Source organism: Nycticebus coucang, chromosome 23 (genome assembly GCF_027406575.1).
Source record: "Nycticebus coucang isolate mNycCou1 chromosome 23, mNycCou1.pri, whole genome shotgun sequence".
In the NCBI taxonomy this organism is placed as follows: domain Eukaryota; kingdom Metazoa; phylum Chordata; class Mammalia; order Primates; family Lorisidae; genus Nycticebus; species Nycticebus coucang.
The window spans coordinates 38,295,587-38,315,300 of record NC_069802.1 but is presented as its reverse complement, the minus strand read 5'-3'; the positions used below and the strand labels follow the sequence as shown (position 1 = coordinate 38,315,300).

The 19,714-nt window shown below is 49.3% G+C and overlaps 1 protein-coding gene across 3 annotated transcripts in view; it reads left to right on the top strand.

Moving 5' to 3' along the window:
• Positions 1-4,337: 4,337 nt before the first annotated feature.
• MAEA (macrophage erythroblast attacher, E3 ubiquitin ligase) overlaps positions 4,338-19,714 on the top strand; it is a 35,460-nt gene continuing 20,083 nt past the window's right edge. Inside the window, exons 1-2 of one of the 3 annotated variants that reach the window (XM_053577806.1) lie at positions 4,341-4,463; positions 10,776-10,927. In XM_053577806.1, coding sequence (XP_053433781.1) covers positions 4,376-4,463; positions 10,776-10,927 — 240 coding nt within the window. In that variant the 5' untranslated portion in view covers positions 4,341-4,375. Of the gene's footprint in view, positions 4,464-10,775; positions 10,928-17,318; positions 17,339-17,966; positions 18,089-19,714 lie in introns of those variants that run through there. The other 2 variants (XM_053577807.1, XM_053577808.1) reach the window with 2 other exon arrangements.

The window sequence follows — 19,714 nt, the reverse complement described above, 5'->3', positions numbered from 1 at the left end:
ACAAATTCCTATGAACATTGCACATATCTTATTTTGAAGTAAAAAAACAAAATGTGAACAAATACAATCACACTGCCTCATGTGGCCCGCGGGCCAGAGTTTGAGGACCCCTGCGAGGTTGCTGTGATGCCACGGCACTCTACGAGGGCGACAAACTGAGACTCAGTCTCCAAAAAAAAAAAAAAAAAGTAATAAAAAAATATGTAGCTGGACATTGTGGTGGAAGCCTCTAGTCCAAGCTATTCAGGAGGCTGAGGCAAGAAGATTGCTTGGGCCCAAAAGTTTGAGGTTGCTATGAGCTATGACACCACGGCACTCTACCTAGGGTGATAAAGTGAGGCTGTCTCAAAAAAAAAAAAACACCCAAAACTACAATATAAATGATATGGCAACTAGCCAAAATTCATGTCAGGTACAGATAGCTGACAGTTGTGCCCTGCACTTATAGCTGGTCTGGTTAGCTTCTGCCTGAGGGTTGTTTATGTTAACACCTCCCCCAGCCTGCAGCCTCTGCACCCTGGTCTCTGGCCCACTCTCCTCATGGCCTGCTCTGTCCTGAACTGAGCAACTACAGCTAACAACTTGGGAGCTCACTGAGGGATCAATATGGCTCCCCTGTGGGGTGGAGTTCCCCCTCTGTAAGATTGGGAATCTAAGAGGAAATCTCTTTAGGTGGCAATACACTGTGTGACGGGTGAAATCCTACTCTGATCATTTCCTTGATTTAACCATACAGAGCATGCCTATATTCCATCCTGAGGAGTGAAAGGAGTGAGTACGTATCATCTGAAAAAGGAATCTGGAACAGTTTTATAAGTGGATGAGATCTTCCAGTGCCAAAAATACAAATATATAAAACATAAAAAGATGCACCTGGAATGACATCTTGTTCAGACTCCTCAGCAGCATGTGCCCATGAGCTCATAAAAGCCTCTGCTCAGACACGGATGCTATGAAGTGGCTCACTGACACAAGGTCTTTTGCTGGCTCTGGGGATGACAAGCTGCTTCCATTTGGATCATTCCTATTTCTCCTTGATTTGTAATTACCAAAGACTCAAAGGATCTTTTATCACTGCAGAATACGGGCATGCAATGCTTTGCCCAGCCCCAATCCCAAGCTAGGGACATAGGGAGGTGGCACTGCCATGCCAGTTGATATATGTGCATTTAAATGCTACATAAGAAACTGTTCATTAATTCACTCATTTATTCACCCAAGGACTAGCAAAAACATGTGAGTTTCCTACTTCACCTTAATTTCAGCAAGGTCAGTACATATTCCTCCTCCTTCTTACCTGTTAGGGCACAATTCCTGAGCTCTGACCCATGATGGGGCAGTACAAGGTGGCCAGCTCTTTCCACAGAGGAGAGTCCTAAGGTACAGGAGCTCTAGAGCCACCCATGTGCCTGGGGTCTTCTTCACTCTCACCCACCAGTGAAGGTCATCTTTCTTTGACACCAGCTTTTCTTCTTGTTTGTATTACGTTATTGAAACTGAACTTTCAGAACCAGTATCCTCAAAAAGAGGGGTCATGCCCCCAAGTCAGGATCACCCAGGGTTCTCTGGCCTCCACAGAGCTCCCGCCTGGCCCAGCAGGACTTCTAGAGCTGTTCCAGAGTTGTGTACTGCAGCTGCCACGCCTGTGGGCCCCTGCACCTTACCTGCATGCCTAATTTCCAAGAAAAACACTTTTCCAAAACTGGCTCCCTCACATCTGAGACGGCCATTAAAAATACCCTCCTGCTGGGCCAGGCCGCAGCACCTGGGGTCATCAAGCACTCTCTCCTGTGGGCTCTGATGGAAGAGGTTCTCCATCAGAGAACTGTGTTCCTGTGAAGTGGTGGCAGGACTCACTGGCTCCCCTGGGTGAGACAGAAAAATGGAGACTCTTCTCTTCATTGGGAGGAACCTTCCTTCTACCTGGATAATTATCTAAATCCCAGACTGGGGGGCAGATGTGGAAAGCACATTCTGTCCAGGACTGAGACTGCTCTCTGACTGCTGCTGACACCTGCCTCAGCCTGTGCTTCCTCCTTACCCCAAAGACTTAAGGTCTTTGGCTTAAAACATTCCATGTGCTCGACGTCCCTAAATACCCCTGACTATAAATGGTGCCAGGATGGGATCATTTTGCCATGAAAATGAAACCTGCCTCCTTTTCTTTGGACTAATCTTGAATTTCTAGTGAAACAAAAGCAGTCTGTGAGGAGAGGCCACACGTGGCAAAGTATCAGACATGATGGTGAAAGAAAGTGACCAAGAGCACACAGTGTGCAGCTCCATTCACACGACGTTTAAGGTCAGAAGGGGGAAATGTCCTAAATTTTCACCAGGATTGTGGTCACACACAGGTGAAAATGCACCGAGCTGCACAGTTAAAATGTGGACTTTGCTGCAAGATGTATCTCAAAACACCTAAAGGTAACTGGATGGCTGGAGTAGTTAGCCACACACTTCAAGAATAATGCTCTCCCCTGCCCACAGCTGCGTGATAAAACAGAAAAATATGTAACCACAAAACCAGCACAATCTTGTTCAACATTGTATGATAAAGCAGTGAGTTGTTTTTCAGTTGCCATCGTCTGTGGGGTTGCAGATCTAACCAAACATGCTGCCACACATGGGCCCCACGTGCTCCAACCAATAAATGGGGGTGAAATTAAGAAGTGGACAAAGCATGACATGATCCAGTTGGATCATGCCTCTGGGCAACACCTATTGCAAGATCCCATCAGATCATGCCTCAGACCTATAAAATCTGCCTCAGCTCCCAGCTCCAGGGAGATTTGAGCATTGCCTCTTGCCTCCTTGCAAGCTGAGTTGCAATAAAGCCTTTTGTCTCAAAAGCTAGTACCATGATATTGGCTTCTATGTGAGTCAGGCAGTGAGCCCATTGCTTGCTTGGGAACAAATATTCTCTTATTTTTTTTTTAGGGATGGAGTCTCAATCTATTGCCTAGGCTGGTCTCAAACTCCTGGTCTTAAGCTATCATCCCACCTGGTCTCCCACATAGCTGGGATTACAGGTGTGAGCCACTGTGCCGGGGTGGGGGGCACAGAAAAATACCCTAGAATGGGCAGTGCCTGTGGCTCAAAGGAGTAGGGCGCCGGCCCCATATGCCGGAGGTGGCGGGGGTGGGGGATGGGGGTGGGGGTGCTTACCCTAGGCGAGCCTGTCGCTCAGTGAGTAGAGCGCCGGCCCTATATACCGAGCGTGGCATGTTCAAACCAGGCCCCGGCCAAACTGCAACAACAACAAAAAAATAGCAGGTTGTTGTGGCGGGCACCTGTAATCGCAGCTACTCGGGAGGCTGAGGCAAGAGAATCGTCTAAGCCCAAGAGCTGTGATGCCACAGCACTCCACCTAGGGCAACAAAGTGAAACTCTGTCTCAAAAACAAAACAAAACAAACAAACAAAAAAACCCTAGAATGAAGGCAGGTTTCTGGCATTCCACTTCTAGTATGCAGCAGTTAAAAACCTCTGTGCAACTTCCAGGTAGGGGTTCTCCACTCGGTGCCACTTCGCCTGGATATTTTTAAAAGAAAACAAAACCACTAAATATTTTAAAAATTGTGTAGAAAGAAATAACTTAATTTGGAAGTCATTTCCTAATCAATAAAACTTGACTTTTATTTTTGAAAAGGGAGGAGGGGAAACTTGGTGATATGTGAAAGGATGAGCACGCGAAGCGGCTGGAATGACATTCGGTCCTACCTTGGAAGCCAGGGCCACGTCACCGCAAGAACTGTACCGGACACAGGCCCTTCTTATATTTAGTGAATTTCTTGTCCATAAATTAGTTTTAAATACTGGGCCTTTCCTCTTCCAGTGGGAAGCCCGCGGTTCCACATCAGGACTCCAGGGGCTGTTATTGAGCCAAAGAAAAGTAGTCTGCTCACCTGACCAGGTGGCCAGGAGCCGTGCTGTCAGACTCGTCGCCGCAGGGACTGACGCCGCTGGGACCAGCCTAGCACAGGGGAGCACAAGTGCCCCCCCCCCCAGCAGCGCCCCTGGGTGGACCCCAATCCCACCCATCCCCATAGCGCTTGGGCTCGGTTCTGTAAGCCCAAGCCGCAGTCCCCCTCGGCCCCGGCACCGCCCCGAAACGGGCGCAGCCTCCAGAGGCCCCGCAGCCGAAGGGCGTCCTGGATGCTGCAGAGATTCAAGCAAGAAGCGCCAGCCAGGGCTGTTGCGATTGGCTAAGCGCGAAGCAGGCCGGCGTTGATTGGCCTGCGCCTTCTTCCGCCGCCTGACCGGCGGGGCGGACGCGATTGGTGCTGACGCGTCGGTCCGCCCCCTCCCCGCCGCCCCGGCCGGCGCGCGTGACGTCATTACCCGGAGAGCAGCGCGCCTGCGTCCTCGGCCCGCCTATGTTTTGGCCGAGCCAAGATGGCGGTGCAGGAGTCGGCAGCTCAGCTCTCCATGACCCTGAAGGTCCAGGAATACCCGACCCTCAAGGTGCGCGTCTGCGGAGCGCGGGCCGAAACGCTGGCGGCACCTCTTACCAGTGCCCGCGGACGCGAGGGGCGGCCCGGGGCCGGGGTCAGGGCAGCAAGGGTTGGGTGCGGCCGGGTCGGGCAGGCTCCGGGGCGGCGGGCTCTGCGCCGGCCAGGTACTGCCAGTGCGGTCAGTCTGAGGCCCTGCCGGCGCCTCGCCCTGCTGTCGAAGCCGGTCGTGGTCCTTCCGTTTTATAAAGAGCGTGAACCGAACTGGCGACAGCCCTTGCGGTGGGCAGGCTGGTGTGTTTGGGGGCGGGGTGGACGCCGAAGTTTCCGGGCTGTGGGCTCGGGAACGCCCCGCCAGAGCGCCCGGTGACGGGCTGTCCGGCTGTCCTCCCGGAAGCTTGTTGCTGGAAGGTGTGGGTGTATGGGGTTCCGATCACTAATTAGGGAGCCTGTCAGGAAAGACCCAACGACCTAATAGGGAACCCTTTCAGCTGGGCGTCACCAGACCTGAAATACCGCTCTTGCCACTCCGTTGCCAGTTGCTTGACCTTGGGTGGTCACTTAGCCAAGTCGTATTCCATTAGAATGAAATTTATGTTTTTAGAAAAAGGGGCCGATATTTGCCCTTTGCTCAGTTAGTAGAGGGTTTGATGGTGACTGACTAAAATGAAGCACTTGGGGAGACATTCCTCGAATGGTCAAGGTCACTCTGTGAGTCTGCATTCCTTCCCTGGAGGGCTGGGTGGTTTTTCTCTCCTCCCAGGGCACCCTAGTCTTCACGTCCATCTCAGCAGTGACAGGTGGTGGTGGTTTCAGTGTGGCAAACTTGTTGTAAGACCTGCCAACATCAAGGAGGTTTAGCAGAGGACTGAAGAGCACAGAATCTGGGCCATCCTGCTGGGATTTGAGTACTGACACCCCACCCCCCGCCGTGTTCACCACTTACTGGGAGACCACAGGCACCACGGGAGTGGTTGTTTAGTCTTGGTAAATATAAACAATGGTAGCACCTTGTCACCTGAGGATGAAATGGGTGGCCATACATATGGCTAGAGCAGTGCTGGCGCTCATTAACAGACACCCGCTGTAGTGATGGCTCTTGAAGTCAGACTGCCTTGGTGTGCTTGGTCCCTAGGAAAGCAGAAGCAAGGCTCTGTGCCTCTTGAATCAGTGACTTAACAGTGATGTGTCCTGGCACTTGCATACTCAGCACTTGATTAAAGAGAGCTGGGGCACTGTTGCTGACATTACCAAAGGCCTCTTTGCTAGACCTCTTGAAGATTTGTGTGGTTAGTTTTTTATACTCAGGTGCATGACTTTGGTGGGTTACTGTAGGTTTGGAGATGAAGACCCTACAGCTCAGAGAGATCTTTGTGGTGATACGGTGCTGCCATTAGCGGGGTAACCATTAGCCAGTGACCATCTGTCTCAGTACACCTCCAGGCCTGCCATTCCCACATAGGAAGAGTTGAAGGTCAGAACTGTGGTGGTATGTCACTTTTGGTATTGGCTGGTGAATACAGACAACACCAGACAGGAAAGGTTTCCAGAAATCTATTCATTGCTTCTAGAATGACATAGGAAAGGACATGAAGAACTCAGGAAAAAGCTCTACTTCAGGTTCTCTGTTGTTTCACAGTCGTGAATGTAATTTCATTCTAGAGTAGTTATTAATACACAACCCCTGATTAAAAGAGTTACACAGATACTTCTGTAGGTAAAGAAACAGTGTCATAATTCCTTTGTTCTGTTGAGTCTGGTCTTACTGCTCAGTTAATACTTTTTTTTCTAGAAATTTTCAGGAGTAATTCCTAATGGATGATAGGAAGTTTTACTGGCAAACTAAGAATCCTTGATTAGAAGCATTCGTTAATACAGAATTAAACAGAATGTTGCTAGAGCTGATAGCTCATGGGCTGTACTATTCAGTCTTAAGAAAGGGTCCAAATGCAGGTTTGGTAGTTTGGATATTAGAGGAGGGAGTGAGGGCTGAAGGTTTTGCAAGGTGCAGTGGATGCTGTGCTTCTCTAGTTTAAGAGCATGTTCTCCTGTGCGGTAGGAGGAACTGGCATGTACTGGGCTATATCTTCACCTGGTAGGAATTTTAAAAAACTGCTTTTCTGCCAAGTAAATCCTCCACTGACTTGTGGGTGATTCCTCCCTCTTCAGAGGTTTATAGCCCTTGAGATATGCACTTCCTCACCAGTCTTGGGGCTGGTGGTGGAGCTCCTGTGTCCCTGGCAGTTACTTTTTTCTTGGTGAAGTGGGAGGAGAGTGAACAGTCATGAAGTGCTAGCCCTGTGCATACCTGTCCTCAGCGAGCATCTGGCTCTGCCACAGTAGTAGCAGCTGGCGGATGTTTGGGCTTGTTACGGGGGCTGTGTGTAGCAGCATCCCCATCCTCTGTCCACCACATGCCAGGAGCACGCCCCCAAATGTACCCAGACACTGCTAGATGTCCCCCAAGGGCAAAACCATTCCCACAAGGACCAGTGAACTGCATCTTGCTTTGGGGAACTTGTTTCTGGTTCTTTTTTTTGAGACAGAGCCTCAAGCTGTCACCCTGGGTAGAGTGCTATGTCATTACAGCTTACAGCAGTCTCCAACCTCCAACTCCTGGGCTCAAGCGATTCTCCTGCCTTTGCCTCCCAAGTAGCTGGGACTACAGGCGCCCGCCACAATGCCTGGCTATTTTTTGGTTGTAGCCGTCATTGTTGTTTGGTTGGGCCCAGGCTGGATTCGAACCTGCCAGCTCAGGTGTATGTGGCTGGCGCCTTAGCCACTTGAGCCACAGGCACTGAGCCTTGTTTCTGGTTCTTAAGAGCATAGAGGTGAGGTTCAGAAGGATGTGCCCTCCTGCATGTGGCTGGGAGTCTTTTCCACGGTGGATGCGGTCTGGTGTCAGGTTACAGGTTATGCTCCCCCAAGAGGGGAGGAAACTTGGATGCAGAGCCCATACTCTTTTTTTTTTTTTTTTGTAGAAACAGAGTCTCACTGTACCGCCCTCTGGTAGAGTGCTGTGGCATCACAGGGCTCACAGCAACCTCTAACTCTTGGGCTTACGCGATTCTCTTGCCTCAGCTTCCCGAGCAGCTGGGACTACAGGCGCCCGCCACAACGCACGGCTATTTTTTGTTGTTGTTGTTGCAGTTTGGCTGGGGCTGGGTTTGAACCCGCCACCCTTGGTATATGGGGCCGGCGCCCTACTCACTGAGCCACAGGCGCCGCCCCAAGCCCATACTCTTGATCTAGAAGCTTGTGTTTTAATTATCTTAATTTTTCTTCTGCACAGAAATCATTTCATTAATATTTTAGTATATTTGCTTTTATGTTTTTTCCTCCATATAGGTGAAGTAAGTAAGATGATATTTTAGAGACTTTCAAGGGAGTGTCTGCATGGCCTAGGAGAAGGAGCCTGCCATTGGTTCCTGGGAGACCTGATTCTTCATCCTGAACTGTCTCGTGGAGTTTCACCTGGCTCACCTCCATTCTCTCTTACAGTCTTACCTCACCCACCTCCACCCTCTCCTGGGGTCTCACCTGGTCCACCTCTACCCTCTTCTGGAGCCCCCAGCCAGGGGTTCCCAGCGTGACTCTGTTCTCTGATAGCCCAGTCAGCGATGCTGTTCAACTCTGCGTAGGTAGACAGGCTGAAAACTGTGGGTGTGTTTTTTATGAGCCAGGTCTCATGTGTCTTTTAATTCTTTTTTTTTTTGGAGACAGAGTCTCACTTTGTCACCCTCAGTAGAGTGTCAGCATGTCACAGCTCACAGTAACCTTAAACTCTCGGGCTCAAATGATCTCTTGCCTCAGCCTCCTGAGTAGCTGGGACTACAAGTGCCCGCCACAAAGCCCGTCTATTTTTAGAGACAGGGTCTCGCTCTGGTTCAAGTTGGTCTCGAACCTGTGAGCTCAGGCGATCCACCCACCTTGGCCTCCCAAGTGCTGGGATTACAGGGGTGAGCCACCTAACTTGGCTGTCTTTTAGTTCTTTACAAGAATATTTACAGTTTCTTTTAATTTCATTGACAGTCTGGTTGACCAAGTACTGTTCTGCAGTTTCAAAGCCTTGTCATACAGTTTGAGTGCCAAGTATATGCCTCCAGTTATAACTTTTGGTTCATTTTCTTACCCTGTCTTGGCTGGGTTTAGGGGATCATGTGTTCTCAAGTGTGAGGAAGACTGGTGACCATGAAGCATTTGACTTAAGAGACAAGCACAATGGGTTTGATCCTAGCCATGTTGTGTCCTAGAGAGTAGCTGTAGGTTCGGTCTTCTTTTCACACCTTAGATTTTTTGGATTTGCATAGTAGAGCCAAAACCAGTCTGAGATGGTGGATGTGTCCACTAAAGACGCTTGATCCTGTATCTTGCCCATGGGCACTTAATAAACCACAATCCCTTTACTTTTATTGGCTTCAGAACCTTGTCAGACCTTCAAAGTACTGTCTGTTTTGCAGAAGCAGCCTCATGTTGCTTTCTGTAACCCTCCCAATCTCTAGAGCACAACTGGAAACCACGTCTATCACTTGTGTCCTCTTGGCCCCTGCTCTTCCTCATCTTTTGTTACCATTCTTTGGATATTCGACCCCCAGGTTGGTCGTGGAATCCCATTGGTGTTGACACTGTACCAACGTGTCCTGCTGGTGTTGACCTTGCACTGGGGTGTCCTGCTGGTGTTGATGTCACACTTGGTCTTCCTGCTGGCATGCCTCTGCGTTCTCTGCCCTGGGGACATCTTGCCTCTTGTTTAGTTTCTTTTCTGTTCTTTTCTTCTCTTTCTTTCTTTTTATTTTTTTTGTAGAGACAGAGTCTCACATTATCGCCCTTGGTAGAGGGCTGTGGGGTCACAGCTCACAGCAACCTCCAACTCCTGGTCTTAGGTGATTCTCTTGCCTCAGCCTCCCGAGTAGCTGGGACTATAGGTGCCCACCACAAGGTCCTGGTATTTTTTTGTTGCAGTTTGGTCGGGGCCGGGTTTTAACCCGCCACCCTCGGTTTATGGGGCCAGTGTATCTTGCCTCTCATTTGTGGGTCTTCCCAGCGGAATAGGCATAGGCCAGGGTGAGGATGCAGACTTGGCTTTCCTGCTAGCTGGGGGGTAGTTTTTGAATTTTGGGGGGGTACTATTTTTAGCAGTTTTGAGTCAGGCTCAGGGACTTGAGTAGTGGCACAGTCTGGGAGCTGCAGGGCTGGGGCCAGCCTGGGGCTGGTCCTTCACCAGACATTCAACAGCACCCTGGGATGTGTGAGAAGACAGGTAAGGTTGCTGTCACTCATGAGCTCACTCTGCTGGGAGGGAGGCATTCAGCACATGGACAGTTCAGATCCCTCAGACACTGATGAAGTCAGCGTGTGTGTGATGAAGTGAGCGGGTGCGTAGCACCTGGCGGCCTCCTGGGTGAGTGCAATGCCTGAGCTGGTGGTTGGGGGGTTTGTTTGGGTCAGTGAAGCTGCCTATACCGTGTTGAAGTCTGGGCAGTGCCCAACCCCAGTAGACACTCAGTCTCATTAGAAACAGTGCGTTGGGGCCGGGCGTGGTGGCTCACGCCTGTAGTCCCAGTGCTGTGGGAGGCTGAGGCGGGTGGATTGCCTGAGCTCAGAGGTTCAAAACCCATATGAGCAGCAATCAGCCAGAGTAAGACCCCGTCTCTACCAACAACATCAAAAACAGCCAGCACCGCAGGAGAAAGAAGAAAATCAACAAAAAAGGAGTACTTCAAACAAACATGAACAAGCACACTGAAATTAAAAATTAAAAAAAAAAAGAAACAGTGTGTTGGGGGTGTTTGGAAGCCAGTGGGAGCAGTGAGTATCTAGGCCAGGGAGGCGGCCCGTGGTGTGGAGAGCAGTGGACTGGGAAGCAGGCCTGAGAGGACACACGGGCACCAGAAGAAGAGGAGGCCAGCCGGTGCACAGTGTTTGGACACCTGTCTGCAGAGGTGCAGGATGGCGAATGCCTTTTTTTTGGAACTTCAAAGCAGGGATGTTAGGTGCTGACGTAGGTATCACAAAGCAGTTTCTGGCCAGGGGTAACTGTTGGTGTTTTTTTGTTGTTGTTGTTGCTGTATGTTGTTTCAGAATCATCATACCTCAGGACCATTATTTTGAAGGCCTGTTTAATAAGCGTTTAGTGATATTCCATTGCATGTGGCTGAAAGGCGTACCCAGCTGCACTGGTATCTGGCCCTGTGTCCCAGCCCATGGCCCTTTAGGTGCCTAGCACCTGCTGCTGTCCCTGGCCCAGCCTCCCTCCTCCACCCCAGTGACTCTTCTATACCTGCCTTCTCAGAGCCTTTCTCACCCCACTGTCCCCACCTCACAGCTGCTGTCCGTCCTGCACCTGCTCCTGAGTCCCTTGCGAGTCAGCGCCCCATCGGTGCCCGCCTCTGCTCAGGGTCTCACCCTCTACCTGCTGGCTCATCTCTGTCCTGCACTGTCACTTTCTTCCTGGTGACTGGGTCCTTCTGTCAGCAGGTATGTGGGTCTGTCTTCTCCCACCGTGACCTCAGTGCCTTCCTTGCCTATGTTTTCTTACTGCCCCTGCTCTCTGCCCCCTTTCTCCCTTTCTGTTTTCTCTAAATCGGGTTTTGCCCCAACGTTCCACCCAGACATCCCCGCCAAGGGCACAAGGAGCTGGTGTTGCTTAGGTGTGCCATCCCTAGGTAATCGCTGCCCCTTGATACATGCCCCTCACAGGCTCCCTGTTGCCACCTTCTTCATATGCCTTTGCTCTTACTCCAGTCTTTCTTTTCACTCTTTTCTGTCATCGCTTAACCCTTGAAGAGGGCATGGGTACCCACACTGCTACCTGAACTCCCGCTTGACGTTGCTACCTGTTGGAGCCTTGTCTTTGCATGTCTGGGAGATGGATCAAAACTGCCGAATGGTTATGGCGCCGGCCACATGCATCGAGGCTGGCGGGTTTGAAACTAGCCCAGGCCAGCTAAAATCAACAATAACAACTGCAAGAAGAGAATAGCCGGGCGTTATGGCGGGCACCTGTAGTCCCAGCTACTTGGGAGGCTGAGGAAAAGCCTCACTAAAGCCCAAGAGTTTGAGGTTGCTGTGAGCTGTGACACCATAGCAGTCTACTGAGGGCGACATAGTGAGACTCTTGTCTCAAACAAACAAACAAACAAAAAACAAAGAAAAACCTGCCATGTGCAAAACCAAATATCAGGTCTTGGCCTTGGAACCCAACCAGGCCTTCCCATCTCAGTTGGAAGCATCCTCCTACCACTTGTTCATGGGGCCCATGTCCGGGGGGTGTTCTTGGTTCCTCTATTTCTCATGCTCATCCTCAAGCTCCCCTTAGTTCATAATGGCTGCTGGGGCTCTAGCCTTAACATCCAGCAAAGAAGGGTAAGGAGGAAATGGCACCCACCATTTGGACCAGCTCCCTGCATGGGCCCTCCCAGAAGCCCTCTTGAGCACTTATAGGTAAGTTCATTTGGGTATTTCTAGCTTTAAGGAAACCTGAGAATAGGTATATAGCCTGTTCGTAGCTTCAGTACTGCCCTAAGTAAAATTGGGATTTTTCTGTGGTTCCTTTGCATTGATGACAGTCTACTCGGTTAGACTGTCATCAGCCCCACCTCAGGGGCTCTCATTGATGTCAGTTTGCATTTTCTCTGTCAGACTGTCCTTTAGAAGGTGTGCTCTGCAAGGGCAAGGGTTTTGTTTTGGTCTTTGTTGTCCCAGCATGTCCACAGTACCTGGCACATGGGAGTCATGATAAATAGCTGTTGGCTAAATAAGTTTCTCCTGTCTGGTTAGGAATTCTTTAAACTTTTGCATCTCAGTTTTGTGTGTTTGCTGCATTCCAGCATGTGGCACACGCAGTTGTGGGAGTGGTAGCCTTTCGAGTATCTTCTTCCACCTCCCTTTTAGCCCATATGCCATCATGGTGCAGCCCCAGCCCCGCGCCCATGTCCTCTTCTGGGTGCTTAACCTTACTTCACCCTGTACACATACCAGCTGCTGAGGAGCCCCAGTTACTTACCTGGAGTGGGTGCCTGATACTGCCTGGCAGTTTGGCTGCGTTTCGAGGCCTTTCACCCCTCCCTTTACCCCAAAGAATGTTTCATGTGCCTGCCTTTTTTCTTTAGACCCCCAGCTCCTGCTCCCATCCTCATGGTCTGCTCATGGTCTGCCCTTGCTCACACCTACTGCCTCCCTCCCATTACTAGGTTGCATCATCTGCACAGATGACGGCTGCCTCTGTTGATGCCCTGGGCCCCACTGTGTTTAAAGGTGTGTGTGTACTGCTGTCTTCTAGTTAACCCACAGGTCACCCTCTCTGTGAGCTGGCCCCACCTCAGGGGCTCTCAAATTGCTTCTCATTTGGTTTTGCCCCCGGTCCTGCCCCATTGCAGTGCTGTAGCCGGTGACCAAGTGACCTCATAGCACCGCCCAAATCCGGGGTGGCTTCTTTTTGCTCACCTTGACCTCTCAAAGTGCTGAAACCACCGCCGGTCCTCGTTTTGAAACATATTTCTGTTTGGCTCCCAGGGCACCACACTTGCCATTTGTCTTCCCTTGCTGCCTGTCCTTGTGGCTTTGACTTCTGAGTGCTGGAGGACCCATGCCCTGGCCATCTCCGGTAACACTCCCTGCCTTGGCATCTCATGCAGGAGTGTCCGACCTTTTTTTTCCTCTGCCGCACATCGGAGGAATAAGAGTTGTCTTGGGCCACACATTAAATACACAAACGCGACTTGGCACCTGTAGGACAGTGGTTATGGCGTTGGTCACATACACCAAAGCTGGTGGGTTCCAACTTGGCCCAGGCCAGCTAAAATCAACAATGACAACTGCAACCAAAAAAATAGCCGGACATTGTAGCGGGCGCCTGTAGTCCCAGGTACTTGGGAGACTGAAGCAAGAGAATCGCTTAAAACCAGGAGTTTGAGGTTGCTGTGAGCTATAATGCTAAGGCACGTAAGAGTCTTACCAAAGGTGACAAAGTGAGACTCTGTCTCAAAAATAAATAAATAAATACACAAACCCTAACAAAAGCTGATAAGCAAAAGAAGAGTCTATGTAGGCTCTGCACCCATAGCACAGTGGTTATAGCACCAGCCACATACACTAAAGGTGGCTGGTTCGAGCCCGGCCAGGCCAGCTAAACAACAAAAAATAGCTGGGTGTTGTGGCGGGCGCCTGTAGTCCCTACTACTTGGGAGGCTGAGGCAAGAGAATCGCTTAAGCCCAAGGGGTGGAGGTTGCTGTGAACTGTGATGCCATGGCACTCTACTGAGGGCGACATAGTGAGACTGTGTCTCAAAAAAAAAAAAAGTCTATGTATACTTTTTGTGCTGTCTAACGCTACAGATAAGTAAAAAATATCCTCAGAGAATCAGCAGGTGGCCCAAGAATTGCAGGTTGGACATGCCCGTTTGTGGTCTCATGGATGCATTTGTGACTTCCAGACTGGCCTCTGTCCAGCCCAGACCCCTGTGTTTGGTAGCCAAGACACCCTGACTTAGGTCTCTGGAAAGTGCCTGGGCATATTTGAATGTGAACTTGCCATCTGACTGCCTCCTGCCCAGACTGACTTCCTGTGTCTTCCTGTTCTCCAAGAATAGCAGCCCCCATCTGGAGCTAGTCCTGACCCCTCTGTCCTTACAGCTCACATGTAGCCCATCTGCATGTCCCCTTTGCGCTGACTTCAGAGTGTGTCCAGAGCCCAGCTGGTCCCTGCTCTGCCCACACCCACTGCAGTTTTCTCTCACTGTAGCCTCCGGTCCGTGCCATTCTGTTCTGGTCACTTACCCTCTGTCATGGGGTAAAGGTCAAGGGTTTTAGAGGGGCCACCCCAGGCCCTGGTGACCTGGCCTTGCCTCTGTGTTAAGAATAGTCAATACGGTAAATGGCCACTGTGTTCTGTCAGTGACTAGGGAGAACCTGTGGGAAATGTCCATTCGATTCACAACAGTCTAACAACAGAGATGAAACTGACCTTTGCATGCTGTGTAATGTGCACTGTGGACAGATAGCAAGCAGAGGCCTGCAGGAAGCTGTAGAAGATAATGTGTTTCTCTAGGAGAACTGTAGTGATGTCATGTCAGGTTTTTGTGCTTGATAAAATATTTCTTCTTTTTTTTTTTTTTTTGAGACAGAGCCTCAAGCTGTCGCCCTGGGTAGAGTGGCATCACAGCTCACAGCAACCTCCATCCTCCAACTCCTGGGCTCAAGAGATTCTCCTGCCTCTGCCTCCCAAGTAGCTGGGACTACAGGCACTCACCATGACGCCCAGCTATTTTTTGGTTGCAGCTGTCATTGTTGTTTGGCGGGCCCGGGCTGGATTCGAACCCGACAGCTCAGGTGTATGTGGCTGGCGCCTTAGCTGCTTGAGCCTTCTTTTTTTTTTTGAGATAGAGTCTTACTTTCCTTGGTAGAGTGTCATGGTGTCACAGCTCACAGCAACCTTAAACTCCTGGGCTCAAGTGATGCTCTTGCCTCAGCCTCCTAAGTAGCTGGGACTATAGGTGCCCACCAGTGTCCAGCTATTTTTTAGAGACGAGGTCTCGCTCTGGCTTAGGCTAGTTTTGAACTCGTGTGCTCAGGCAATCTACCCACCCTGGACTGCCAGAGTGCTGCGATTACAGCCTAAAATATTTCTTAATTATGATATGATAAGGGGAGCACGGAGACACCCTGAGCCCTGTTAGACACCAGAGCCTACCTGAGTCTGTGGGGGCAATGACCTTATTTCAAACCTGGCTTCCGCTCACATGTTCTAACTGAAGGCAGAAAGTGATTTTTGCTAGTGTTGGGTATGCTGTTGCTGGTACCTGCTGGAGGGCTGTATGTTGTGTCTGGTCAGTGAGCTGTTCCTAAAAAGGAGGGGGTCAGCTGCATCAAGCCACGGCCCTGCGCCTATTGTGCTGCACTGCATGTGGCTGGCTTGGCACGCGGCCTCTGCAGCATCACTTGTGCCTCCCTTTCAGTGGTAAACGGTGGTGGAGGAAGCTGTTGTGACTTGTGAGACCGTCCCTTGCCGTGCCCCAGAACGTGAGATTCCCTCTCCTGGAGGTGAGGGACGTGTGCTGCTGTGTAGAGCTCAGTCCAGCACCTCAGAAAACATAGTTGTCTTCATGGTAAATATGTAGGAACCTCTTCTGAGGTTAATTGTGAAAGATAAAAAGCCTTTTGGGGAAATGCTTCCTTCCCATGCTGGTAAAACAGCTGTAAACATGATGACAAACTAAAATACATTTTTTTGTCAGCAAATACTATCATAAAACAACAGGAAACATTGGAGAAGTTTTGAAGAAACATGTCCAAAAGCAAGGAACGCGTAGGAGGGTTGCTACAAAGCTGTTGAAGTGCAGATGTTTTACATGAGCCTTAGCTCAGAGTGTCTGCCAGCTTCTGTTACAGTTATGAAAACATGAAAGATTACTTTTGTGAGTCACTGAAAGGGAGAGGTGTCCTGCAGGAGACAGAGATTAGCATCAGCTAAGAAGAGACCAGTGACACAGAGAAAAGCCATAATGCAACAAGTTACCAAAAATTGCGTAGATTTGATAAGTAAAAGTTTAAATCTTTAGTATATCCAGATAAGTAAATATGACCAGAATTCAAAAGCAAGTAACAAATTTTAAAAATTCACCTAATATAAATCATGGAGAGTTGATTCAAATTGATAAGAATAATCCAAGCCCTTTCCTCCCTGTGGAATGTTGGGCAGTGGACACAAGTAGAAACCGTGTGGAAGGGTCAATATAGTAAGTTAGACCATGTAAAATTGTTATTTTTGTAGGTTGAAAGTGATGATTGAATAGGCCTGTAACATGTAAAGAAATTTAAAAAAACTTTCCACAAAGAAAAGCCCCAGTACTGTATAATTTTTCATTGGTGAATTCTGTTAAAGGTTTAAAGAAGAATCAACACCAACTCTATAAACTTTTCCCATGAGCAAAAGAGGAGTCAACACTTCCCAACTTGTTCTGTGAGGCCAGTATTACCCTGAAATCAGGCAAAAATACCATAATAAAATTACAGACCAGTATTCTATATGGTGAATGGATATGCTAAAATTTTAATAAAATATTAACAAACTGAATCTGGCAACACAAAGAAGGAATGATGTATCATGAGTAAGTGAGATTTTCCCTAGAAATGCAAGGTTGGTTTCACATGTGAAAATTTATGTAATATACCATATTAATAAAAGAAAAGACAAAAAACCTACATTATCATCTTAATAGATGCAGGAAAAATGCACTTTACAGAATCCAGTACCTTTTTGTGGTTAAAAAAAAAAAGTCAACAAACTGGGAATAGAAGGGAACTTCCTCATCCTTGTACATGTCTGGCACCATGCAGCTGGTGGGAGACAGAACGTTCCCCCTAAAAACGGCTGCTCACTGCAGCCAGCATTGTCCTGGATGTTCTGCTGAGTCCACTGAGGCAAGAAAAAGAAAGAAAAGGAATTTCAGATCGTAAATGAAAGCGTAAAGCTCTATTTGCAGATGATCTTATATGTGGAAACCCTAAGGAATATACACACGATATAGAAGTGATGAACTAGTTCAGCAAGTTTACAAGATCAGTATGTAAAAATGAGTTGTGTTTTTATACCCTCGAAGTGAACATTCAAAATGGAAATTAAAATTTTCAAGAGTAAGACTTACAATTGTTAAGATAGCAATACTCCCCAAATTGAGGTACAGATTCAACATAACTCCCATCAGAATCTCAGCTGACTTTTGTACAGAAATTGACAAGCTGTTTGTAAAATCTGTGTGCAAATGCAAGGAACCCGGAGTAGCCAAGACAATTTTGGAAGAGAACAAAAGTTGCCGGACTCATATTTATTGATTTCAGGACCTCTTATAAAGCTGTGGTGATCAAGATGGTGGTTCTGCAGAAGGACAGGTGAGTAGATCAGTGGGGTAGAACTGAGAACCCAGACACAAGCTCACATGCTGTGTGACTGAGCTCAGAAGGTTCTGGGGTAAAGTGGAGAACCCTGCTTTCAGCAAGGGGGGCTGCGATGACTGTTTCCACATGCAGAATAATGAAGCTGGACCCTTAACTTCATGCCATATATAAAATGTGACTTAAAATGGATCAAAGACCTAAATGTAAGCCCTAAGATTATAAAGTTCTTAAAACAAAGATAAAAATTTCCCTGACTTTGGTTCAGGCAGGTCTTACAATACCTAAAGCACAATAAATCAAAATAAAATAGATAAATTTGATTTCATTAAAATGAGAAGATTATGTCAAAGGACACTGTCAGGAAACTGAAAAGACTATAGTTACTGGGGAGTGAGTGTGCTCTCCAACGACCCTTTGTTGAGACAAAGGTGGTGTCATTTGGAAATAGTCCTGGAGGGAATTGGGCTTAGATGCAGTCGTGAGGTTAGAACCCCTGTAATGGGATTTGTGTCTTTGAGATGAAGAGCCTGGAGTGCTCTCAGCATGTACACACAGGGGCACAGCTAGGAAGAGGGCCTCACCAGAACCCAACTGCACTCTGATACCAGACTCTGCCCTCCAGAATTGTGAGATTAAATGTTTCCTGTCCGAGTTGCTGGTCTGTGGCGTTTGTTACAGCAGCCTGAACTGGCTAAGACAGCTACTCACAGCACATGGAGAAAACATCTACAAATCCTATGTCTGGTAAGGATCTGTGGCCTATCAGTTGCCCTGCACTTCATGTTGTGTGGGAGCCAAATCAGTGCAGCTATGGAATGGGAAGTGGGACAGACCCGGCCCTGGTATACGTCTCAGTGGAGCTGGGCATCCAAGGTGTTAAAGTCTTCTCACAATGACTTTTCCGCCTGGCTGTATGAGACCTTGGTGCCTTTGCAAAGCCCACATGCATGTTCTGCCCTGCAGAGATTCCTCCTCATGGGTTCACACCGAGGAAGAATCATGAGGAAAGTGACACTGGGAGTGGTGCCAGGTGGGGAGTGCAGGGCCTTGGGGATGGGGGCTGGTTGTGTTTGTGCTTTATCTACTTTTGTTGAGTCTTCAGATGTGATGAGCCTGCTGTGTGCTGGGCACCATGTAAAGTGCTGTCTGTTGTGACTTCCTTGTCCACTGGAGGTTGAAGGAGGAAAAAAGCTCTGAGCAGCTCTGAAGCGTTTATTCAGGGTCTCATAGGGCATCCAGAGGAGAGACCAGGACGCATGAGCACCTGCAGCCTGCCCTCCCCACGCCTCCCACACACCTCCCTACACCTTGCCCCCACACTACCTCTTCATCTTCCCTCCATGCCTTCCCCCCACACACAGCAAGTCCTAAGTCCTTGGGAGAAATCATCCCTGAAGGCAGGTGGTGTGGGTGACGGTGTGCCTTGTAGAGCCTCTGAAGGAGACGCCACTCCTTTCAGCAACACCCATTCCAGGAGAGCAGGAGCTGTTGGTGCCAGTCCCGGCTGTGCGTGAGCTTGGCGCTCGCCGGGGCCTCCTTCTATCTCCCACTGTGCTGCGGTGGGTTAGTGTGTATTGACAGCTTCCCTGCCCTCTTTGGTCCTGGAAGACTCGTCTGCTTGCCAGCACAGGGAGTAGATTCCCATCTACTCCCAAGTATGTGGCACGTGAGGCCCGTCTAGGGGTAGCTGCCCTGTGTCAGTAAGATTGGAGGTGTGGACAGGAATATGTGTGTGCCATGTGCTGCTACTGTGGTTGGTCCACATTGTCCTCAAGGGACATCTGGGTGGAAGGCAGTCTGGCCAGGGGACACCAGGAGACAAGCACAGCACTGGCCTTGCCACCAGGCTTAAGTCCCACTTTCAGGAAGAAAAGTAAGTCTTTGGTGAAGAGACCTGCTGTTTGGCTCTTTCTGTGGCTGTTCAGGCCCATGTCTGCTGTTTCCTGCTGTCCCTGCTCCCCTGCAGGCCCACCTTCCCCGTGTGGCCTCACTGCTAAGCATAGTGGCTGGCACAGGGTCAGTGCCTACTCAGTGTGGGTGGAGCTGACTGCCCAGAGAGGTTCTCTGCATGCTTGTTTGGGCACTGCCAGGACAGCACCATTGGAAGCAGGTCTGTGACTGGGGGGTGGTCATGGTGCCAGCCATCTGCGCGGCCGTGCTTGTGCTTCATGAACAGTTTCTCCGCCCAGACATAGCCTGCCTGGTCTGTGTGTTCGACCCAGAGCCTGGCACATAGGTGGAAAACTTGAGCAACAGCTCTCTATAAGACAGAAAAGTAACATTGACCTCAGGAGTCTTACCTTTTTATGCATTTATCATTTTCCTGTTTTTCTACAGGGGAGGGATTATTTTTGTAATCGAGGTAAAGAA